Below are 24,865 nucleotides of genomic sequence, written 5' to 3' on the forward strand. Positions count from 1 at the left end.
TAAACATTACTCAGTAGGCCTATAGTGAGGGAAAATTAGCTTTATTTGTGATTAAAATATGACGACGAGGACCCCAATGATTGGCCTTCCTTTCCTTCTCGAAATACGTTGAAATTGCATCTTTAATTTCCCCGCTAACAACAGACTCTATCTGCGGGACTAAAGCCCCGGATGTTTTGCACTCCTAGTGACGCCCCTGAATAGCTGACAATAGATGCACATTGCTGGCTGCCAAAAATTTAATAATGCCAATAATCTCTTAATGATGTGGAAAATGTTCTGTTTTTTAAAGGTGTTTTCTAATGTGTGTTCGAAACTGCAATCATTGATTAATCTAACTCAGTTCTCCAGTTACAATCAAAGGTCTCCATGGTGATGGCAACTAAATTGGTAGTGGTAACAGACAGAGTTTATTTTACAGAGGCTTTAGCTGACGCAGTATTACCATCAGTATTAGTGTTAATATTAGTAAAAATGTTGGTATTAGCTTATGATTTGTATTGATTTATATATATATATATATGTATATATACATATATATATATATATATATATATATATACATATATATATATATATATATATATACATATATATATATATATATATATACATATATATATATATATATATATATATACCACTACCATATATATATATATATATATATATATATATTGGCTATTTGCGCTACTATTAGCATTAGCATAGGTGCATTATTAGACCATAGGTTAGCATCTGTATATGTATGAAAAGTGGCCTACAGTTATAAATAAAGGGATACTGGGATATGTATTTGCATGTAAATGCAGTAAAAGTCAAATTAAATGTGTTTCACAATTGTTGGGGACCAAAAATATTCAAAGAACTTAAAATAACAATTCAGATATGTCAGAATAAACAATAGAGTGAGACACCACATACAGTGATGTATGTAAGTATGTAAGGTGTGTTTGTTTTACTTAAGTACTTGACAACGTGACTCATGTGGAGACAGACAGACAGACAGCTTCTCTTGTCAACCTCAGCTGAAAGATAGGAAAAAAAACAAAAGAGACAGAAACGGCTCCAAAAATTCGTCCAATGAGAAAACGCCCTGTTGGCCCTACAGGCATCCGTCATGCGCGTGGACTGAGCGCTACGTCAGCAGTGATACCGAAACATGGCGGTGTCCATAGCACAGCGCCCGGCTGCCAACGCTCGTCTGTTGATATTAACTTTTCTCACAGCGTTAATATCACACTGCAGTGTCGCCGATATCTCCGCCGCTGCCCCGGCGTCCGAAGAAGCTCCTCACCGCCGCTTCGAGTACAAATACAGCTTCAAAGGACCGCATTTGTCTCAAACTGACGGCGGTATCCCGTTCTGGATCCACACTGGAAGTAAGTTTGAGTCCAGCTGTCAACATCACAGAGCTACTGGTGGTCTGCTCGTCTGCTGCTTCTAACTTAACAACTCGTGTGTGTGTGGAAGACAAATCCGTTCATGGTTTCGTAACTGACATTTGTAACTGGCTTTGCTTTTCCGCTCAGGAAATCATGACAGCGGTTTGGCTTTCTCCATTCAAAACTCCACTTGAAAAATCACACATTTAAGCAGCCTAGCTTTCACGTTGGAGATACGTTCATACGTGTCTTAAAATCTGCTGTGAGAGTCCGTGCAGACGTATTGAACTTTCCTCTTGAAAACACGGGCCTTTGGATTCTTGCATCACACGCTGATTTGTTCAGTTGCTGACATGAGCGTTCAATAGGAGCACCGTGACATTACAGTGAAAATCAGCCCTGGTCTGGAGCGGTGACTGAAGATAACTCTCAATAGTGGTTAATGATTCAGAGCAGAAATTGGAGACGTTCATCACCTTTTTCCCCAGAGTCAAAGGTGACATCATATAGGATCTTTTGGGGATTATCTTAATGTCTTTTGTGGGAAATAGGAATATATAGTAGTGGCAGGAAACAGGCAGGGGGAAGTTGTGACTACATGGCCAGTGTCCCAACATTTAGGCCACCAGGATGCCCAAGTTTAATGAATGTTTGCCAAAAACAGGTAAAAGGGAAAAGTCGTTGAGCTACGGAACAAGACAAATACATAAGACCAATACAAAAAGCAGCAAATCCTCACAAGCAAGACATTTGAGATAATGTTTTGAGATTTCTACTTTAACAAATAAGATTATTGACTTACTGATTGCGTCAATCCATGCATATCACCGTAAGGTTGAAGAGGTCATTTTAAAGGAACAATTTGTAAGATTATTGTCTGATTTTTTTTTTGTTTAAAAGTAAAATTATGTCAGAATGTGTAAATGATGCAGAGGTTCGCATGCTAACCAGCTAGCTCCATCTCTTCATGTCTCATAACACCACCTTGCACTGCAGGAGGTTGTAGTCCGACAGCCTCTTCGCTCCACAGCTAAATGAGCTAACTTGCTAACCATAACTAGTATAGTTAGCAGCATGTGGCAGTTATGCTGCCCTCTATACTTTTGGAGCTACCTTTAAATTCTGGCCATTTCGTACTTACAAATAAGATCATTGACTGATTGAATACATTGATCAATGCATTCCACAGCACGGTTGGACCTGGTCAACAGTGCAGGAGTTTTCTGATTAAGCAGCTGTTGTTTAGTCTGTAAGATGTCTCTGCAATTGCCTGGTTTGTCTCTACAGCACTCAAAATCCCAGTTATTCAAGCCACAGTGATACAACACGGAGAAAAGCTACATAAGTACTGAGTAAACTTAAGTTGGACAAACAAATCTGGTTAAATAATCATCAGGTGCTGAGGCAGTTAAAAGATTACAGAGAAGGCACACCCTGATAATGCTGGTTTATAATGACATGACCACTAGTTGGCTTTCATGAGCTCGTTCACCTCGACATTAGTGGGAGAAGACAGGAACTACACAGAAAACGTTTGTGATCGGAGACTTCTTTTTGTGTACATTTTCTTATACATCAAATTAATAACACACTTCTTCATAGAGAACATTGAACATAACATGTTACTTATATCCTGAACTCTCTCTCCATCTCTCCTGTCCCTTCTAGATGCTATTCCCAGCGCAGACCAGGTGCGCATCACGCCGTCCCTCAGGAGTCAGAGGGGCACCGTGTGGACGAAAAACAAAGTCAACTTTGAACACTGGGAGGCCGAGGTGACCTTCAGAGTGTCTGGGAGAGGCAGAATGGGAGCAGACGGTTTGGTAAGGAGAGCTGAAACTTCTGTGTTGGTTCATGAGGCATTCAGTGAATGTTTTATTTTACACAACTCATAAAAGCCAGTGGTTCCATGCCACCATTCCCCAGTAGTACTTAGTTCTTATGTATTCACTTCTGATAGCAGTTGTTGTAAAAGGGGCAATGAATGAATGAATGGACTAAGATTATCATAACATTATTTTTATTAACAAAGTGTGAAGAAACAGCAGAACTGACCATCGTCAAAGACGTCGAGGTACTGTGTTGCAGAGATTAGCATGCTTACCAGCTAACCTCAGCCTGTGCTGTTACTTAATACCACTTGAGTCGATAGTCTGATGATGTCCCCTGTCGTTTCAGCTTGGAAACAAAATTAAATTCACCAGTCAACAATCTTGGTTTGTCTTTCCACAATGGTTCAAATAAACCCTTTATTCACTGAGTAAGATGTGAAAATATTCCATGCCTCGTCTTTCCCCGCCCACCTGCCATGTCCTCTCGTACCTGGAGTCATAGTTTTGGTCAGAGTTCTTGTAAATCACCTCCACACTGTATCCCTTGTCTTCCCCATCACTGCCTGGTATTAAATATTTAATTATCTAAATCTTAAAGGTCCAATTGTAGCAGATGATTGTTTAGACTCATTCTGAACAATCTGTGAAACCCAAAGGATCAATATTTGACAATATGGAAACCAAAATTATTAAACAAACTCTGTCTACAATAGTCAAATAAGTTATATAATATGAGGCTGTGCATGTGTTTAGACCTGATGTGTTCAGGGAGAGGTGCACATCCAGTTTAGGAGGTGTGTCGTGCCCTCAGGGTTAAATGACAAACATTGTTTTCTCCTGACAACTGGTGTGAACTACATAAACATTCAGAGTTAGCTGTTATTATTAGAAAAAGGGTCAAGAAAAGTAGCATGTCCTCATATTTAAGAAGCTGAACCCAGGAAATATTAGAAAAAGGATCAAGAAAAGTAGCATGTCCTCATATTTAAGAAGCTGAACCCAGGAAATATTTGAGATACATGCAATATTTACTCTAACTTTTCCTGTGTTACTATTCACCTGATTTAACTTATTCGTCATGAGAGAAACCTAAAAAACAAAAAGCAATCACAACGTAATGGATACTGCCTTTGATTTTTTTTCTATTTCTAAAGGACAAAAAAAAACCCTAATATTTGTACTAAATCCGCTTTTTCACAGGCCATGTGGTTCACCACTGAACAAGGCCTCGACGGTCCAGTTTATGGTGCCGCTGACCAGTGGAACGGAGTTGGGGTCTTCTTTGACTCTTTTGACAATGATGGAAAGGTAAGTGTGTACTTAATAGGGCTGGGTATCACCAGGTACCTCGAGATACGATACTATCACAATATTTTGCCCACGATAACGATATTATCACAATACAGCGATTCTGCGATAATCGATATATTGCAAGAAATTTCATCCACGATACATCACGATATCTGTGTCACTGAATAAATTCAGAATTTATTGGCTGCACTGAATCAATTTCACATGAATGACAGCCAAGTAAAACACTGCACAGTGGCTCTTCTTAACACACACACACTGACCGCAATTTAAATATTATTAAATATCGATATTTGGAGCCAGTGTATCGATAACGTACCTCAAGACAAAATATTGCGATATATCGTAGTATCGATATTTTGGTACACCCCTGGTACTTGTATTTGTAAGAATTGTAAAGCCCTGCAGTTAGTTTTCATGATTGTATATGTTTTAGGGGGAGTTCCAAAAAGTGTAGCCTGGGGAGTTTTTGTTTTGACAGTAAGCTGTGTTTAGGAATTCAAACTGATGTTGAGTCAGTCTTTGTTTCTTTCTCTTCTTTCACAAGCGCCCTGAGTAGACCTGGTGTCAATGTCTATCCGGGGTATTTCGATCACAAGCAGACAGCTCTAAGTCATTCAGTTCAAAGCTGACATTAACATGCGTCTCACCTGCTCAGTATTTAAATAAACACATACTGTACATCCCTGAGACAAATGGATCGGATGTTTTTTACACAAAGAAAGATTTTAATGTATGATATATTCTTTATTTATATTTACAAGAAGGCCCAAATTATTACAAAGTTCAGTGCTCTTAGAGAAATGGTGTTTCTCAAAGAAAAAATATAACTGGGAGCTAATATTTTTGTAAATCTCAAGTATTTGTTTTGGCTCATTTTGGGGGTAAAACATGTAAAAATTATGGAAAACTGTCTGTGATAGATCTATTTATATCACATTTGATAATGTATTTGTGATCAGGTATGGGATTGATATTTTGGAATAAGATTACCTTAAAGCAAAGCCACCTCTGGTCCTCAGATGAAAAAAAAGGATTAATGCTCTTTCCTTGTTTTTGTTTCTTCCTTCCAGAAAAATAACCCCGCTATACTCGTTGTTGGAAACAACGGCAAGCTTGTTTATGACCACCAGAAGTAAGTAAACACTTTCTTCTGCTTTTGCCATGACGTCGTCACCAACTCAAATTTTTACAACTTAAAGAAGATTAGGAAATATGATTATATTTGCTTGGAAAGTAAATAATCCTCTATCTTTCCTAATCTCCCCCAGGCTAGTGAAAGCTTTAAATCACTTTTTCAGTGCCATTCCAGTTTGTCTTAGAGTTCACACTGTTTACTGCACCACTAAACAAGTGTTTACGAAAACATACACGCGCATTAATGTTATTCATCTATTTAATAAACTTTGATCATACTGTATTTTTATCTATGTGGAGCAGAGTGCTGTATGTAGATGACTGAATGTGTTATACGTTGTCTGTTGTTTTGATCCAGTGACGGCAGCACACAGGCCCTCGGCACATGTTTACGAGACTTCCGCAACAAACCGTATCCTGTCCGAGCTAAAATAACGTACTACAAGCAGACGCTGACGGTAGGAGAAACGAGAGTTATTACTCAGGAGACAAAAATTAAATTCCACCTCATTACACCTAAGCACTTCTCAGTTAATGGTGTTAATCTTATTACTTAATTATATCACATTATGTTTGCTGATCAGCTCAGTCAGTGGTATGACAATATTTCAAATTTGATACATGTCATTCAAACAGCATGTTCTTTTTGGATATTCCAAATAAGGCTTTATTTTAAATGTAGCATTATCTGATTAAGACATGTAGGAAATGCTGATTTTATTTGAGTTTTAGGTAAGGCTGCTGGTAGTGACTAGTTTTAACATGCTGGCTTGTTTTGTGTCTGTGAACAACTACTCCATGTGCCTTAAATTGCCCCCTGGGAACCAATAAATGTTTTTAAATTGAATGTAATTGTTTTATCCACAACTCAAAGATACTGTAGTCAGTTTACTGTCATACAGGAGTAAAGAAACCAGAAAGTTATCACATGTCAGAAGCTGTAATCAAAGAATTTTTACTTGCTATCTTAATAAAAAACTCTAACTGGTTAATCAATTATGACAAAAGTCTGGGATTAGTGCAATAGTTGCTGCTGTAGTTCTCGGAGCGTTCTTTGGACAAGTATACAACACATATTCAGAATATGCATCCCATCCAGGGCCTCTTGTCTGTTTAGTCCTGCTCCGTGCGTCGTCCTGATTGTGTTGTACACAAACCAACAAGCCAGCAGTTTGCAAGAAAAGCCAAAGAAAATAAAACCCCATGTTTCTGATCAGAACGTCAAACAAACCCACAGTTCAACATTATGAACATTTTTTCCAAAGAGTTTTTGAAATTGCACAATGAGTGAGACATTCCTTTTCATCAGATATATGTAAACAGCTGAGCTGGAATAAGGGCAAGAACCAGAATATTTGTTCATGTAAACATAGTCACTGTTCTGTCTTCGTCCTCAGGTGATGATCAACAACGGTTTCACTCCGGACAAAGAGGACTACGAGTTCTGCACAAAGGTGGACAACATGATCATTCCCAGCGAGGGATTCTTTGGCATTTCAGCCGCCACTGGTGGTTTAGCAGGTATAATTCTGATCTCTGTGTTAAAAAGCCTTAAAGGTGCTCTACGTAGTTTTGGAGAAGAGACTTTAATCAGAAGAGAAAGATCTTCATCGACTGTTTTTCTTATGGCTAAACAAACAAAATACCACACTCTCTTTGTTTTCATGACTGAATAAACAAACTGACTTTAAAGGACAACACAGTTTCATACTGTTTTACTTTGTTTATATGTGGCGGACCCTGCCACCTTTCTATCCTCATATAGTGTTCTGGAGACCTTATTTTCCTCTAAGAACTGCTTGTTTATTCAGTTATGGGAAAAATAATTATTTCTCTGTGTGTTATTACCTCATTAATATTATAAATATCAAAAAGATGAGTTTGAATTTCTTCTCCAAAACTGCACAATGCTCCTTTAAAAGCTCTACTGCCATCTATTTCTCTGCAGTCCTCCAACTACAACTAGTGAGTCATCGAGGAATCAGACTTGGCGTGTAGGCTGAGCTGAAATAGAAAATTCTTCAGCTTAAATTGTCAGTTGTGGAGGTATAATCAACTTGATTTGTGTTTATTCCATTGTGTTCCAAGTCAGAAGGAAACAACATAGAAAGAGGCATTTTTTCCATTTTTCTTCTTTGTGATTGAGGAGGAATTTCCGTATGATTGTAATTACTGATTGTGATTTCCAAGAATGTTGTTGTGAAAACATCGTTATTATCCACTTATTACTCTATTATTACACAATTCAACCCCATTTACATTGACAGTACTGCACATATATATATGTTTTTTTTACCCTGATGAAACCTCATTATTGTAAGATGATCAGTCTCTTGTTAGCCATTACAGCTGTGATATTAATGAGACTTCCTCCCTGATCGAGATGTTCTTCCTAGTGTTACGTATTGTGTTTTTTAACCGAGTCATTACTTTGCGATTACCGTTGTATTTACACAGTTTAACTTTCCCTACATTTACATATCCTGTAAAATGTAATTAATACATTCAAAAAACATTTTAATATATGAAAGAAGCTCAGATATATTTCACAATTCTTGCTCATCATTTTGCATATATTGACACGTATTAAAATTGTATAAGTTAAAATTTATTTCACATATATTACCAGGTATCAGATACTTTTGAAAAATATGTGGTTATATTTTTTTACAAATGAAAAACTGCAACAACTGGCATGTTTGTAACTATATAGAGATTATTTTAACTTTATTCTTTAAACTGAACTCGGTTTTATTTGTAATTAGAAGGTGAAAATATTGACATAACAATTTAAACTACACAAATAATTAGGATGTTAATATATTAGATCTACATATGTGAAAAAAAGACTTCTGATGAATATGTTATGTTTTAAGTTGTATGTGTTTAAGTGGTAATTTTCTAACTCAGAGTTTCTCTCCTCCATCAGATGACCACGACGTTCTGTCCTTCTTGTTATTCAGACTCACGGAGCCCGGCCAGCAACCGGTAACCACATTTTCTCAGAGCTACTAAAACTTCTCCACAATCCTGTGTGTGCAGCTCACGTCTCTGTAGCTGTGTGCGTCTCATGCATGTGCACAACATAGCCTTAAGCACAGCGCTCTATTGAGCTCACAGAGGGTTTCTTTTTTTTTTTGTCTCTCCCATTGAAGCCCCCACCTGAATCTGAGATTCCTAAAGAAGAGAAGGACAAGTACCAGGAGGAATTTCAGAACTTCCAGCAAGAGTTGGACAAAAAGAAAGAGGAGTTTCAGAAGGAGCACCCAGACGTCCAAGGAGAGCCAAGTTAGTTTAATGAGACCCCAAATAATCCTGCAAAATACACTGGGAGCGAAAATAAAATAAATGTTAACGTCGTTTTTATTTATCTCTTCGGTTTCATCTTAATAGAGTTAAACAGTTTGTGAAGTATAAATCACAACATACTCAAAAGACATTGGATGTGTTTGTATCTGTCTCCAGTCGAGGACTTGTATGAGACCGTGAACGACCGGGAGATCCGTCAGGTGTTCGAGGGTCAGAACCGGATCCACCTGGAGATCAAACAGCTGCACCGGCAGCTCGCCATGATCCTGGACGAGCAGCGTCGGTACGTTTCTGTCATCACCGACGAGGTCGCCAAGAAAGGGACGAACGCCGAGTCAGGACAGGTGAGCACGTCACGACAAAGAGACGGGGGCACAGCAGATGGTTGAAGGATCGATATCATGAGTACATATCTGAATAAAACAGATAGTTAGTTGTTTTAAGACATTTTAATGTGAAACGTTACATAAAATATTCTTAATACATAATACTGCTTTCACTTTTGTGTCATTTCTGTGACCTGCTAATGAAGCTAGGTGTTTTTATGACAGGTTATGAAAACTACTAAACCTTTTATGGCGGCTTTATCAGGCATCACCGTTCAACCTTCAGACCGTCGTTGTATTTCTCTTTCAGCTGGACACGGCAGGTCAACAACAGCTGGGCTCCATCTTAACCTCCCAGCAGGAGGTCCTCAAAAATCTGAACGACCTGAGGTAAGTAACAACCGTGTCATTGTTGTCAAGGTTTGGTCACTAGCTGTTGTTTTTGCGACAAAACATACAGAGAGGTCCGTGATACTCCAGAAAAACAAGGGAAATCCTGGCCCTTAAATCCCTCAAATCATATTTAATCTCAGGATTCAGTGGCTGCGACATCACAGGTGTCTGCCAGCCTCCATAATCCAGCTGCAGTGACCGTCACATGCACACACGCATTAAAAGCCGGAGGAGTAAATGAGATCATCGTCACACTGCCTTCATCTTAGCTTAAAACTGTTTCACTAATTTGTTGAGAAAATTAAAAGACTGGTAACACTTAAATTAAATTAAAATTAACAAGTTGCTTTCTAGAATCAGGCATTTTAAAACCCTAATGCCTTATTCTGCATGACTATATTCAACAGCTACTTTGCGAGTAAATTAGTAATGCAAGACTCAAGAATGTGGAACAAATTCTGAGTTATAAAGACTAAATTTAGAGTTCTTTAGGCACTATTACTTTCTCACTTTCTCTTCGCTACGACAGCCAATTGACACATAAACACATCACGTTGTTTTTCATCGCGTTACAAGACTGGGGATTTTTTTTAACTGTATTTTTATGATCTTTTTTTAATTGACCTGAATAAAAAAATACAAATAATCAAGTTACCAAACTGCTCTCTGGAATAACTCGGTACTGAGTTTGTGTGTGTGTGTGTGACTGTGACACAGGCCGTATGAGGCTGAATAAATGCTTCAGCTCCTCAAGAACCCGTTCAAGCTGTGTCTTGAGGGGTTAGCTACGTGGTTACCGACAATTTCTAGGCTCCTCCCAGGCTCACTCGGGGTGGACTGACCTTTTAAGGCGGACCAGCTTTTGTTATTTGAGGGACAAACCCCTCATCTGGCAACCCACCGCCCACAACTGACTTTACCAGGTCAGGTAACATTTCTGAAACCTGGACACTATTTAGAAATAGTCTTAAGACAAAAAACACTTGTATATTTACTTTTGTTGAATATTTAAGATTTTCTAGTTACGGTACACCATTTTTCCTTGAGGTATCACATCAAAGTTAGAAATTCCCTTCCCACAGCAACACTGTGCTGTACGTATTTATTGAGTGACTATTGTTGTGGTGGTGCCACCTTATAAAACCCAATACTGAGCAAAACATAATAAATCTCATTATTCATGTACTACTACTTCTTTACTTCGGATCAATAATTAGCAATGAAGAGGTTATTGGGGGAAAGCTCAGGCATTAATAAGTCATTAATGAGTCCTTTATAATGACTATTAAAGACCCAAAATACAACTAATATGCACCCTAATGAGCAGCTTTTTGCATGTTCTCAGACAGCTTGAAGATTTTGTGTGAAAACAGTTCCTGAGTGAGAGAGACAGTTTGCAAATACAGCATGATAGGAACAGTAATATCCAGCTGTAATCTTCTTCTTTTTTCTTCTGTAATTTTAAAAATAGTCTCCTTACCGCTCGCAGATTTTAAGATAATACAGCTTAAGAGATTTCACGATGGTGTGCCTTCCACGGCAGAGACTCGAGCCACTGTTTGATTTTGGTACTTACAGTGAGTAAGCCTGATTAGGTGTACAGAATGTAATTTTTTGACGTTTAGAGCTTGTATTTGCTCAACAACATATTTGTGCTTTTGTACTGCTCGTCTAAGGTGCTTGTGGGCTTAGCCATTGTGAGCACGCAATCGATTAAAAAAAAAAAAAAGAAGAGTCTTCTTCAGAAGCCGCTTCTTTGAGATTTGTGAGGGGCTTTAAATGTTTTTCTCAATTTCAAAAGTAATTAATTAAGTTATGAATCATCCAATAAGTCTGCAGATTTATAACTTTACGACTAGTAAATATGGAGAAAATTAAAACCTTTACTTGTACCTTCTATTAAAAATCAACTGTAATTGTATTTATTTATTTATTTATGTATTCAGTCATGACACATTTGTCCTGTCGCTGCAGTTTTTTTATTGTGTCTTAATTTCGACACACCATCTGCATTAAGAATTAATCAGAATCACAAGATATTAAAGATGTTATTTTATGTAACATTAATCTCTTAGCCTCATGTATCATAAAAGAACCAAGCTGTTTCTATGGCCTAAATCCAACCGGACATTCATGCTCAAATTACTTTCCATACATGATTTTCTTTTATTAATATACGCTCACCCAGACTCTCACTCACGTGCTGTTATAAACGTGAATGATAACGTATAGATGGCAGGGAAAGACGGGAGTGTCTGCGAATTATCCGAGTGGATGTTTCATGATAAGGTGGTGTGCAGGAGTAAGCTGATTGACACGTTCAATAAGTGCAACAAAAAAAAAAAAAGGGCTGCAGCAGCTCCCCTCTAATGTGCTAATGTGCGCGACTGATCTGTATTACTTTGTAGATTAAGCTCTCAGTTTATCCTGACCCATCTTCCACACACGGAGTTTATGATAGGACTTCATCTCAGACTCTCTAAATATCCCAAGGAGGGCTTTCTGCTCATAAATGGGTCACTTGTAGCAGATGTAAGATTAGATGTAGGCTTTATTAAATGCTCACTTACTTTCTCAAGGGAGATTTTTTATTTATTTTTTTCTCTCCCCCGTCTCTGCGAAACAAATTAGATTTTGTTTTGATGTCATCCCTGTCCATCCCGTCAGAGGTCAGCCATGTGGCCCCCCCCGAGCAAGAAAAGGCCACATCTTAGCACCATTTTGTCCTTATCAGATTAGGAGTCTTTAAATACATCTGTCAGACACAGGGGCAAAAAAAAAAAAAAAAAAAAAGCTTTACCTCCGATTGATTTCTCATCACAATCCTCCCTCTCAGGGCCGTCGTGCTCGCGCTGCTGGAACTCCTTTCATTTGTGGAGTCACTTTTTTCTTTCTAATCATCTTAGATGTGTTTAAGGCGATAAGGGAAACTTATTGCTTCCTCCCTGCGAGTAATCAACTTTAAGAAATTGCATTTTGTTGAGAAATATGATCCAGGCTTAGACATCTTCATTCTCTTCTGAGAATGGTTTAAACTGTATTTCTTTCTTTGAAATTCAAAGTAAAGATACAGATTTAGAGATTTCACATTTTATTGCTGGTGAGCCTTTACGGAAATGGTTTTTGGTTGTATATATTTATCTTGTCTTTTTGAGGGACCGATTTACATAAAACCTTTCAACTTTTGTACACAACAACATCACTTTACTAAGCTACTGTTCCACAGTGAAGGTTTAAGATGCCTAATGCAATGACTTGTTGCTTATTTAGTTTATTCAGTCAGATGTCAATCTGAAGTTGCACTTCTTAAGTAACTAATGTTTAGACGTTTTATTGGAGTTTGCAATCAAAGACGTAAATGTGTGGGCAGGATGCGCTTGAAAATAATGTTCACCCGCATAAGTAAGACAAGTCTCCATCTACTTGAGTTGTTTCAATACTGTTTTGACGTGAAGCTCCAGAAATGTTTTGTGGACTACAAAACGTCCCGCGACTCTCCATCAGCACAGGGATGAGCAGATTATGACTGGAATTTGGGTGAATTTATCCTTTAATGTAAGAGATGGAGGACAAAATCTAAAAATGCTTTCACAAGCTCAGCTGGAAAATCATGCTTCCGCAGTCAAGTTAGACAAATCAGGTGTGTTTCTATCAAAGCTGATGCCTTTTTAGTCCTCACTTGCAGGCAAAAGCAGGTAACTTTGAAATAATTTAGTCCAATTCAGACAAAACAAGGAACATTTTCCCCAGCTAACACTTATAACGCTCCCAACCAACCAGCACTAGTGAAAAAAATCCACTCCGAGCAGTTGTTTAAAGATTCACACCCGAAGGAACTGTCTCCATTCTGAGACACAAACAATTATTTGATTATTTTACACATTTTCTCCCCCCTTTCTCTTAAAATAAAGCCTCTTTATTTGGTCTTTAGCATCATGGCTGGACTTCCTCTGTAGTCTGTTTCTTAACCTTCGGCACTTGTAATCTGGTGTAAGAACATGTTTTTATAAGGGATTAATTTAGCAATCATGACCTCTTTTATCAGATGGTAATTTTCTGTTTTTCAAACTTTGAGAATATGTAGCCTCCAGTGAATACAGGGATTAAAAGATTAATTTGGGACAATTTGTAAGACTGTAAATAAACGATACCACACAGCATATTTACTGCACATCATGTGTCCCAACTGAGCGCGTGTGTCAAATTGGGAAAAGAGAAAACATTTGGACTATATTGCTGATATTTTCATTTGGTATTAAGAGACCACTGCACTTTGAGATTATTCGTTTCAGTCCTTTGGGGGAACCAGTCACAATATTGATGCTTATCTGCTGCTATTTTTTTGTTGCAGAAACTCCTTTTACGAGTCCCTGAAACAGATCGGATCAGTCCAGCAGCAGGGTAACGCGGGCGGTATGGGAACGTACGAGACCATTCAGCACTTCAACGACATCAAGGAGCACCTGCACACGGTCAAGAGAGACGTGGAGCACCTGGTCCAACGCAATGCTCAGGTGTGGTATCAGAGTGTGCAGCAGTTTATAAAGCAGAAGAGGATTCAGGTGACTGATCGCTCTCATCTGCATGTTTTCACGCACAGAATCCTGCTGAGAAGGCCGTGAAGTGCCCCGAGATGCCTCCCATGCCTTCCTGCTTATCCACGGTTCATTTTGCAATCTTCGTCGTCATCCAGTCAGTCCTGTTCTTCTGCTACGTCATGTACAAGTAAGATGTCGGCCTTCTTAATTTAATCTACACGTGTACTTGATGTGACGTGATGCTGATGCTTTTGTCTCTCCTCTTTTCTTCCACAGGAGTCAACAAGAAGCAGCAGCCAAGAAGTTCTTTTGATGAAATTAATTTCTCAAACGAAAGCGTGTAAATGAGGGAATGTCCATTTTTTGATAATTTTTGGTTTGATTTTTTTTCAGATTGTAAGTTATTGTACTTGAAAAAAATTTGGTTTTGTTGAAGAAGTTTGTTTTAATCGATTGCAGATATTTTTAATTTGATCGGTAAATCGTTGTGTATGAATGCTAATGCGAGATGTATCATGTTCCTTACAGTGTTTTTTGGTTGGTCAGATCTTTTAGATTTTTGTTTTCAAAAGTTGAAATCTGCCACAGTCCCATTCCATGAAGCTGAAACTGACAACAACAACGACAACAACAAAAAAAGAAGCCTGTGTTTTGAAATGTGCAATTTTGTATAAAAAAATGCTGAACTCTTGGTGATGAGAACTCAGAGCAGATGTCTGCTTCCGTTTATCTGTTTTGATGAGTCAAACATGTCAGAATCTGACAGATCCCCCCACCGCAACAATTTACATAAACGGAAAACACAAGTTACTGGTGTCTGCGTATTCTATCAGATATGTTTAACTCCATACAAGACACATCTCTATATCTGCTGGTTTATCTATCATGTGTACAACAGGTTGTTTTCTATGAATGTCAGGTTCATTAATCATATTGATGAAGGAATCTATCTTATCTTTGCAGTCAGGCCGACACAACAGAAGGGGCACGTGCATGTTATTTTCAATGAGAAGGAGAGTTTATTTCTACAGCACAGTTCAGACACAAGACAACTGAAAGTGCCTCATAAAATTAAGTTGCATTTAAAGGACAAAAAGACAATTTAAGCAAGTAAATAGTTACAGATTTAAAAAGTTATTTATCTGATTCACTGGAAATCCACAGTAATGTCTAAAGTCCTGATTTAAACGAGATGCTGTCAGGTATTCAGGAAGATTTACAGCATACAAACTACAACTGAGTAAACCTAGCTGAGATGACCTGACGGGGTCTGGATGCTTTGTGACATATTAACAAATGAGAGATTAATTTAGGCCTGGTGAACATTTAGTGCTTGACAGACAAGTTACCTGATTTTAAAATCTATCTTTTGACATTCAGGAAGCCAGTGCAGTGGTTTAAAGGACAAGTTCACCCAATAGTGAACATTCAGATATTATCTACTCACCCCTGTGCTGATGGAAAGTCAGGTGAGGTTTCACGGTTGTAGCATTCGCCTAAATAACTGAGGAAGATGGGGACTAAAAAAACAAAAAAAGACTAACATAATTTTAGTTCCCTTTTAATCTGTCTTGTTCGATGCAAAAAGACAATTTCAGTTTTCCCATTGTTAACTACTAGAACTTTCCAACACATCCGCTCTCTGATCAGTTATCTGATACTTATCCATTTGTTCAATGAACGTACTCCACAAACATAAGGACTGTATCTAAGTGGCGACACTGTCATGAAGAGTTGTTTGTCATCTGCATAAGTGTGGTAGGAGATGTTATAATGTTCCATAATCTGGACAAGGGGGCTGAGAATAGACCCTTGAGGAACTCCAGATCTTACTTTTTTTATTGACAAATAGCCCCCATTAGGGATTTTGACAGTTACTTGGTCATCTGTTAACCACAAGAATATTGTGGACTGGATACCCAAGCAGCCCAAGGTCAAAGGTGATTCAGGCTAAAAGATGTTCAGAAACAAAAGGCAAAAAAGTCAAATTTATGTAACGTTTGATGCCACTCTTTAGCTTGCTACTAGCACAATACTGTATCTCTTTAAGAACAATCACCCTGCTGCCCTGTCTGAGGATGGCTCAGAGCCAAATATGAAGTCACTTCTATAGCCAGGGGGAGAAGGTGTGCACATTGGTTGTCAGAAAATCATGCTGCCAATCGGTGTGGTAGAGTGCGAGGGATTCATTGAGTTAGTTCTGCAACACTGAGTACGTTATGACATCGAGAGCTACTGTACTATGACTTGTGAAAGCACTTTGAGAAGAAGAAGGAGTGAGTCCAGAGCAGACGAGCTAACACTGGTTCCGATAAGCGACTCCTGGATGGCTCTCACAAACAAAATTTCACGTAATTTTTCGGTTTTTTTCTTAAATATTAACCTGTCAGTTACTGGTATGGGTGCAAGCTTATCAAAAGCTGTATTAAATGAAACTGACATCTCTATCGCTATCTTGCAACTATGATTTTAACCAATTTCCTACAGTAGCAGAAAGTCCGACCCACTCTGGTCTGTTGATCAGTATTTTATGATCAGCTGTGTTGAATGCAGCACAGAGATCCAGTAATACCAGAGGGTGTGACAGGAAGCAAATAAAGATATCCTCTTGGGCCGAGTGGTCCAACATCCATAACACGAAACCACAATATCCCGGTACGAATCTGTGGGGAAAAAAAAACAATTTTATAATCATAAAAATCATATAAGTTCCTGTTTTTTTTTCACCTTTAAACTCTCAACAAGAATTTACATGCAACAACACTAAGGACATTTTTGGTTGCAGATGAGCGTTTCTAAAATGTTTGAGTGACCGACAATATTGTGGTGATCTTCAAGTCCTTCACCAACCTTGCAGATAGTGATGTTGTCATAGGGTGAGGTAAAATGGGAGCTGTCTCCCTCCCATCCTCCTGTCAATCATTCTCCCCCCGAACAATAGCACGGCATGAGCGACGACGGCTCCACTGCGGGATAAACAAGACTCTAATCCCGCTCCTCTCTCTCCACTCTGCCTGGTCTCAGCAGTATAAGCTGCACACGGGCCGGCCCGTACTTTACTAATATGATTAAGCGCCAGTGGGCGGAAGCAACATATGTGTGGTCCCAAACTGAGGACACCCGTCTCCAAAACCATTTTTATGATGAGCGCTGCACCTTGTTTCACCCAAAGAACACGCCAAAGTGTCAAAATTAATGAAGTCAGTCATCTACGAAGGTCTGCATGATTTAAAAATAGAGAGAAAACAGGCCATCTGCCTCTTAGCATAGTGGAGCAGGGAGGATTAAATCCAGATTATGGCCGAGGCAAAATGTTGTGTGTGTGTGTGTGTGTGTGTGAGTGTGTGTGTCTGTTGCTGGTCGTCAGTGTGTCCTTGGCTCCATAGTCAAGCAGCAGGTTAGCTAGAGAGCTACCACTGGATTTGACGGCTATAGGAAGGCGTACCGGAGGGGCACCGTAACGGGAGCAAGCGTCCTTTTTTTTTTGCTTATCCACAAAAAATTATTGTCGTTCTCGCAGAGTAAACAGTCACACAGCTCAAGATGGCTTTCTTGATCAAGAGCATGATTGGGAACCCCCTGTCAGGAATGGGTCTTGGTGGTGGAGGTGACAAAGAAGAGGAGGCCACCCCCACAGATCCAGCCAAAGCAGCAGGGATGACACGAGAGGAGTATGAAGAGTACCAAAAACAGTTGGTGGAGGAGAAGTAAGTAGCAACAGTTGTCCACTTTGAATTGATGCCATCGGGCCCCATCGGGAAAACCCAGCATGGCTGCACAATGTATAATCTGACCTTGACGAGCTGTTTTCTCCTTCTGCATTTACAACCCTTCACTGTTTTCCCACCACACTTAACTGTGTTTTTTAAAATCGACACCAAATGTAAACTCTCATATATTCATAATTTCCATGATTTTACAATTAGCAAGCAGTTTTGGAGAGATGCATCTGTTGCTGAAGGTCACAGCAGAACGCCACAGTGCATCTTTTCTTTGCTTTTCCCTGAATCGACGACATAATAACCCACCGAGGGCCAAAGGTCGCACAGGACCTGGATCAATAATCTCCCATAATCTGTCATCTGTTTCATGCATCATTTTTCTCGGGGGACATTTTGAGAGACAATCTAGTTCTGAACACAACTGATTGAGGAATTGTAAAATGGCTGTTTTAAAACATGGACTTTGGTGCAATAAATGTGAGAACATTTATGCCGAATTACCAAAAAAATCCAACGGTTAAGGAGGAAGAAGGAGTTGGTTCAGATAATGAATCACAATCCTGCAAGAAAACAACAACTATTAAATCATATTAATCAGTTTTCTACAATATATACATTTTACTGTCAATCATATTTTATTTGTTATTTTTTTGAGTATCTACTGAATCTTTTTTAAAAGATATTTAAAGCTCTACAGTTATATTAAAGTCACAGCTCCTTTCACTAAAGTAATACAATGTACACATACAGTACAAAGCAACAGTGTGATTAATCTCCTAATTTTTTTTTATTTTTATTGTGTAAATATTGAATATTTTTGTTTTAAATTTTACTAATCTGCAGTTTGGATTTTGGTGATACAGCATAGATTTTGCAGCATCAAGCAGATCCTGTCAGCCTGTGTTACATAACAAGATTAATCCTGCCCTCCCCTCGCCTGTGTTTAGGAAATCACAATTTGTTTTAAAAGACAACAAAAAAGCTGGCAGCGGCCTCCATAATAGCGGATTTTCTAGAATCGTGTTCACATCTGCAACAAATAAATCCCGATCAACGCAAATATTACAGAACATGAAGAACCTTGATATTCTCCTTAAAATTTTTTTGACTGTTTGACACCTCAGTTCACAGACTGTGTTGTTGTTTCACTACAGTTCGAGTTGGCTTCATAGCAAATCTGCTTGACTCAGTCTGGCCTAATAATCCCATCTTTAATTGGCTGAGGGAAAGTACGTGAGACTCACCTCAAAGATGCAGGAAGACGCAGGGTCTCGCACAGTGCAGACTGCTGGAATCAATAAAATGAGATCTGATGGCTTGATTCAAAGTTCAAATATGGTGAATTATTATTTTCTGATAGGCTAAAACCACTTATGTTGCAACAAAATCTGATTAGGACACAGCTTTAGTGCATTTTCTATCATATTTATTCAAAGGAAGTAACACTGCTGTCAATGAAAGTAAAGTTGTTAAATGACAGAGGCAAAGATTTGAGTCTACAGGATATTAAATCTTCAAAAAAACTGTAAATAACCCCTGATGATTTGATGATTTTAGGAAAACAAAAATTGTGCCAAAATATTTTAGCAGTTTCATCATGTTGTGTAAAGAGAAACTTATGAAACTAAACCTAAGATGTCATAACGCTTATAACTTGAGCACAAAACTGGCATTTCCTTAAAATAAATAGTTTGGGGATGTTTTAAAAATAGTCCGCCTTGAATGAAAAGAACACAAAAATACATCTGTTGTTGTAACAAAACTATATATTGATTATTACAAATGAAATATGCGATTTTTCAGACATTATGTTTAAATGACCTTTAGGTGAACTGGAGGATGTTTGTGTTGAGCTGAACTGTCTCTCTGTTGTTTATCTGACCGGGCTGGTGTGTATGTGCAGCACACTGGATTAAGAAACAGTTAAGCAAAACATTTTGCGAGAGAAAAACAGTTTTTCCTGAAAATCAAAAATCCGTTCTGCTGCTGTTGAGCCGTTGAGCCGAGCACAAACACGAGATCATGAAATTTCACCTTGCTGGGATTTGCCTGCTAATAATGTGTTTTATTTCCATTTCAGGATGGAGAGAGATGCAGAATACTTAAACAAGAAGGCCGAGAGGGCGACGCTGAGGGTGTGTCTGAGAGACAAATACAGACTGCCAAAGGTACAGTTAATTTTCTACATCTCATTTAATTGTATACATTAATCTCAATTAATTTCTATTTGGTAGTGTTGTTATTTCTCCTTTTCTTTGTTTTGTTTGGCTTGATGTCATTGTAAATGAGGGGTGACCTTCAATGATCTGTCGAGCTTAAAAACAGGTTGGCTGGTGGATTGGTTGGTGGGTTGGTGGGTTGTTGGGTTGATTGGTGGGTTGTTGGGTTAGCTGTTGGGTTGGTGGGTTGGCTGGTGGGTTGTTGGGTTGATTGGTGGGTTTTTGGGTTAGTTGTTGGGTTAGCTGGTGGGTTGTTGGGTTGGCTGGTGGGTTGTTGGGTTAGTGGGTTGATGGGTTGATTGGTGGGTTTTTGGGTTAGTTGTTGGGTTGTTGGCTTGGCTGGCGGGTTGTTGGGTTTTTGGGTTAGTTGTTGGGTTGGCTGGTGGGTTAGTGGGTGGGTTGGTTGGTGGTCTGACTCACTAACTCACTGACTGATTCACAAAGGACAAATGGTTGATCTGATTATTTTCAAGGTAACACTTTTCTTTAACCCCCCCCTTTAAGCATTTATAATCTCTATATAGATACGTAATAAACGGTTTATAAAACAATATAATGTGATAATAATATAAGTAGATTTAAAGACATTTTTAGTGTTTATCATTGTTCAGTATTTGTAGGTGATTATCACTGCTTAAATGAAAACATGTTTGACATTATAACAACTCTGTTTGACCATATTGTGATTTATATTGTAGCATCAATTTACACAGCAGCCTCCCATTAAGTGTTTTACACCATGTATTAAACATTTGTAAAGGTTTATACACATCAGTTAAAACTTTATATTTTAATCCAAATAATGTTTATAGATGAACTACATAGTATTTATTAACCATTTACACAGTTTTATAAAGATCAGTTGCAACTTAACAATATACACATGCTTGATAAATGGTTCATAAAGTATTTTATTGTTTGTTATCAACTGAAGTTTAACCAACCATAAATGTACAATTTATTAATGACGGTTGTTATCAAGTGAAGCATTTTACTTCACTCTCCCATTAAGCATATATAATAAGCACTTTATAAATATGTAATAAACAGTTTATAACAACTATAATAAAGACTAAATAAGAAGAATAAAGATTGTTTTTTAGTGATTATAACTTATTTGTTTAATATATTTTCTATATTATTGTGTTTATGCACCAGTATCAACTTATCGATGCCAACAGGCGTTATAATTGTTGTAAACAATTTAAACCTGTTTTTAAATAGTCATGTAGTTCTTATAAAATGATAACTCAGGGGTATTTCAGTAAACTGGATTTATTTAGTGCCAAATCACAAGAGAAGTTACCTGATGGCACTTTTCATTAAATCAGGTCGACCGTACACCTCTATCAGATAATACACTACTTTTTTCAGTCTTTGAATTAGAATGGGTTTCATAAATCAACACTCCTGCCCTGACTGCACAGGTAGATCAACAAATAGCTGCTCCATGCTCGGGGTTATCCTTATCTAACAGCAGCTCTTGGCAGCTGAAGCTCGGACGACAGGAGGCGGAAGCCATGCCAGTAGATTAGTGAGGAAGACGTTGAAAGAGGCGTCCTGGAGACGTTAGCCTATACACGTCCCATATTGCACCTTGAGTCTTACAAAGCCAAATGCTGCTGAACAGGTGTCCCAGGCTCATTAAGGAGCAGCGGGCAGCGTGAACTGAATCTACTTTAGTGGATGTCAAGCGAGCGACTGCGCCTTTTTAAAAAGGACTGTTAAAGAGAAATAAGACGTAATGGAGGGAGCACAAAAGGTATGTTGGGATTTTATAAGAGCTGTGCGGTGTCTTCTTCTTCTAATCCCCATAAATTACTCTAGAGGTGAAAACTTGCTTGTAGTTGTTTTTATGGCAAAAGAGCAATTTCCTACCACAGCTTTTCTAATATGCTGATTTTTATCCATCTGAATGCAGCGATGACCTTCGCTCAGGAAACTGTCAGACATCATTATTGTTCAGTTTTCTCCTTTAAAACAAAGGCTGCGTTTCTTTTCACTTCCTTCTCTTTTTGAATTGAACCCACACACATATATGATGAGGACAATGGCAGGAGCCTCTACATATAGATCTAATTAACTTCAATAAATGATGTTTACATTTGCAGAAAAGAACAAGTGACAATGAGATGACGTGTGTTTATGAGAACTAAATGGGTTTCCAGCAACAATAAGGCACCTGAAGGGATCCTGTTGTGTCGAGTCTTTTCTTTTACCTGGTTGGAGGTCGACAACACATGCTCACACTTTGAAAATATAAATGTATATAAAGGTGCCAGTTCACATTAGTGTTGTCTAATGGAATTAGAGTCTCGTGCGACGCTATCGAAGGTATCTTTAGACTATCGCTGGGATTCGGAGTTGAGAGGCTAAAGCAGGGCCGAGATAATCCCACAGATTGACGTTTAAAGAAGCCACAGTGGTACCTATGGCATGACTCCTCCACATATTAAGTGATTAGATTGAGTTGGCTTCAAACTGAGCGTTTATATTTACGTGCAGTGAGTCAGTGAAGTCGAGCTCGCGTCAGAAAAAATGTTGGAAAACGTGGAAAGCAGAAGATCCTCGAGCTCAGCTACTCGAATGTGGATTAAGATCCAAGAGTTCATCTGTCAGCTTGTGTCCTTGTCCGCCTGTTTGCTCATAGTTTGAGTTAAAAAAACAAAAAACTATGTCATTTATTTTAAAGTAATTTTGCTCAAAAGTATTGTTTTTCCCTTTATGTTGTCCATTTTTTATAAAGAGATTTTAAATATTGAGATATCTTGCGTACCGTGATATACTGTAGTCCATCCCTACAGAAATTCAACATTTAATTCAAAAACAAAGACCTATTCTTAGTGTTTTAAGTTTTGATCTTCATGTTTTTTCATTCCGATTGAGGTCAAATCAAAAGAGGACAATATAATAAGTCAAAAAGCATCCAGAAATGTAGGTTTATAGGATTTTCTAAGACGAACGATGGTCAACACGTGCCGAAGGAATGTCAGATTTGAGTCCAGCAGTGGGACGTTGTGCTGTAAATTGTGGGAATCAGGGAAGGCAGACAGTATGTTAATCTTGTAACAAGCCTTTAAGCCAGACTTTGGGTTGTAACAGGCCTTTAAGCCAGACTTTAGGTTGTAACAGGCCTTTAAGCCAGACTTCAGGTTGTTGACTTTGGTGAATTATAATGCAATGCCATAAATATTACATCTTTTTTAGGAGCAGGAAACCAAAAAAAATGCCCGACCTCATGTCTGGTACTAAAGTGACATCATGGAGAATTATTTTAACTCTTCTATTACTGTTCCAGTGAAACCACGGGCAATTCTAAGAGGGAAATGTGAATATTTATGAATAAGTGCTTCAAATCTAATACATTCTCAATTTTAAAACGAGCGAGCAGCTTCATGTTCTGATGACTTCATATCCCAAAAAGAGGCCCATTGTGACACTTCTGACCTTGTTCCCTGTTGTCGTCCGCAGAGCGAGCAGGACGAGAACATGATCGAGATGGCCGGGGACGACGTGGACGTGCCCGAGGAGCTGCTCAAGATGGTGGACGAGGACGCCACGGAGGAGGAGGGCAAGGAGTCCATCATGGGCCAGTTTCAAAACTTGCAGAACATGGACATGGACCAGCTGAAGGAGAAGGCCTCGGCCACCGTCACCGAGCTGAAGAGCAAAGCGGAGGAGAAGTGCTCCGTCATGTGAACGCTGGCCTGTGCGCGATGAAGAAGAGGAATGGAAGAAGACGAGAAAATAAATCTGCAGAGTGAAACCGCCTACGAAATGTTAAAGCACTAAAAAAGGCACATCATCTTAAAAAATGAAGCCTGGCCACTTACCAGTCTCCTTACACTGAAGGATATACGTTTCCCGTGTTAGCTTGTTACTGCAATACACTGAAAATACTTAAATTAAAACCAGGGTGCCCCCATCTCTCCTTCACTTTCTTTAGATCAATTATGTAGAAAAGTGATATTCCCGGTCAAAATCGTGCTTCTCACCAGCACAGGCCACCAAACGTCTCAAAGATTTTGATTATTTGTGATGAAATGTTCTGTTTGTTGTAAAAAAGAGACGCTTAAAGTCTCTGAAAGTGTGATTTTATCAGTCAAATAAACAACAATATACCAAGACTAACCAAAAAAAATACCTTATTTAAGTCACAAAATTCAATCCTGTCTGAGTGTTTGAACTTTCCTGTTGGTTTGCTGATTATTCTAGATTAATTTTTTTTCTTTTGTATGTGTTGTTTGATGATATGTAGACTGTTCTCTTCTTTTGGTTGTTGTTACAGAGCACAACCTTTTGAATTCCACCACGTTCACGCTCTAATCGTCATAAAAACGAGCCTGAAACATTCGCAGATTTATACAAATACTGAATCTTAAAAAATGTATTCCAACAATGTACATAAACACAGAAATATATGGAGGTCAACAAATGTATTGTTCAAATAAAGATGTATATACGTGAAATATGTCTGCGTGTGTCTCTACTAATCTCCACGTGTAAGTCAATTATGATTAATTCAGACCATCACTGATCCTAATTTCAGGAGAAAACACTGTGTTATCTTTATTAAATGTATTAAACTTCTCGTCTCAAATCCTTCTGATGCGGTCAGCCGCACTGAAAAGAATTCTGTCGTACAAACCATCAAACATTCAGATTAACTGACAATTAATCCCATTTACCTGAA

General features: G+C 38.4%; 2 protein-coding genes and 1 long non-coding RNA gene across 3 annotated transcripts; 2 read left to right on the forward strand and 1 right to left on the reverse strand.

The window, feature by feature from the left end:
• Positions 1 to 1,122: 1,122 nt before the first annotated feature.
• On the forward strand, positions 1,123 to 15,037 carry lman1 (lectin, mannose-binding, 1). The gene is made up of 13 exons (XM_030435346.1): positions 1,123 to 1,382; positions 3,054 to 3,208; positions 4,418 to 4,525; positions 5,602 to 5,663; positions 6,024 to 6,123; positions 7,063 to 7,186; positions 8,595 to 8,653; positions 8,821 to 8,953; positions 9,131 to 9,318; positions 9,611 to 9,690; positions 14,045 to 14,207; positions 14,294 to 14,418; positions 14,508 to 15,037. Exons 1-13 carry the CDS (start codon positions 1,163 to 1,165, stop codon positions 14,542 to 14,544), a joined length of 1,554 nt encoding a protein of 517 aa, XP_030291206.1. The 5' UTR covers positions 1,123 to 1,162; the 3' UTR covers positions 14,545 to 15,037.
• On the reverse strand, positions 8,945 to 9,662 carry LOC115592516 (uncharacterized). The gene is made up of 2 exons (XR_003986181.1): positions 9,545 to 9,662; positions 8,945 to 9,387 (listed from the first exon to the last, which is right to left on the reverse strand). It is a non-coding gene; the product is annotated as an uncharacterized LOC115592516 (long non-coding RNA).
• A 2,533-nt stretch (positions 15,038 to 17,570) lies between the features above and the next one.
• Positions 17,571 to 24,641, forward strand: cplx4a (complexin 4a). Its single transcript, XM_030435348.1, has 3 exons — positions 17,571 to 17,938; positions 20,034 to 20,121; positions 23,644 to 24,641. Exons 1-3 carry the CDS (start codon positions 17,775 to 17,777, stop codon positions 23,869 to 23,871), a joined length of 480 nt encoding a protein of 159 aa, XP_030291208.1. The 5' UTR covers positions 17,571 to 17,774; the 3' UTR covers positions 23,872 to 24,641.
• Positions 24,642 to 24,865: the final 224 nt, after the last annotated feature.

Source organism: Sparus aurata, chromosome 12, assembly GCF_900880675.1.
Source record: "Sparus aurata chromosome 12, fSpaAur1.1, whole genome shotgun sequence".
NCBI classification, from domain to species: domain Eukaryota; kingdom Metazoa; phylum Chordata; class Actinopteri; order Spariformes; family Sparidae; genus Sparus; species Sparus aurata.

What these genes read in the sequence shown, in the direction of transcription:
- lman1 (XM_030435346.1), top strand. Translation starts at nt 1,163, where the DNA reads ATGGCGGTGTCCATAGCACAGCGCCCGGCTGCCAACGCTCGTCTGTTG. An exon ending in GTTCTGGATCCACACTGGAA is followed by an intron (nt 1,383 to 3,053) that starts GTAAGTTTGAGT and finishes TGTCCCTTCTAG; the next exon opens with ATGCTATTCCCAGCGCAGAC. An exon ending in GAATGGGAGCAGACGGTTTG is followed by an intron (nt 3,209 to 4,417) that starts GTAAGGAGAGCT and finishes GCTTTTTCACAG; the next exon opens with GCCATGTGGTTCACCACTGA.
- cplx4a (XM_030435348.1), top strand. Translation starts at nt 17,775, where the DNA reads ATGGCTTTCTTGATCAAGAGCATGATTGGGAACCCCCTGTCAGGAATG. An exon ending in AAACAGTTGGTGGAGGAGAA is followed by an intron (nt 17,939 to 20,033) that starts GTAAGTAGCAAC and finishes TTTCCATTTCAG; the next exon opens with GATGGAGAGAGATGCAGAAT. An exon ending in ACAAATACAGACTGCCAAAG is followed by an intron (nt 20,122 to 23,643) that starts GTACAGTTAATT and finishes TGTCGTCCGCAG; the next exon opens with AGCGAGCAGGACGAGAACAT.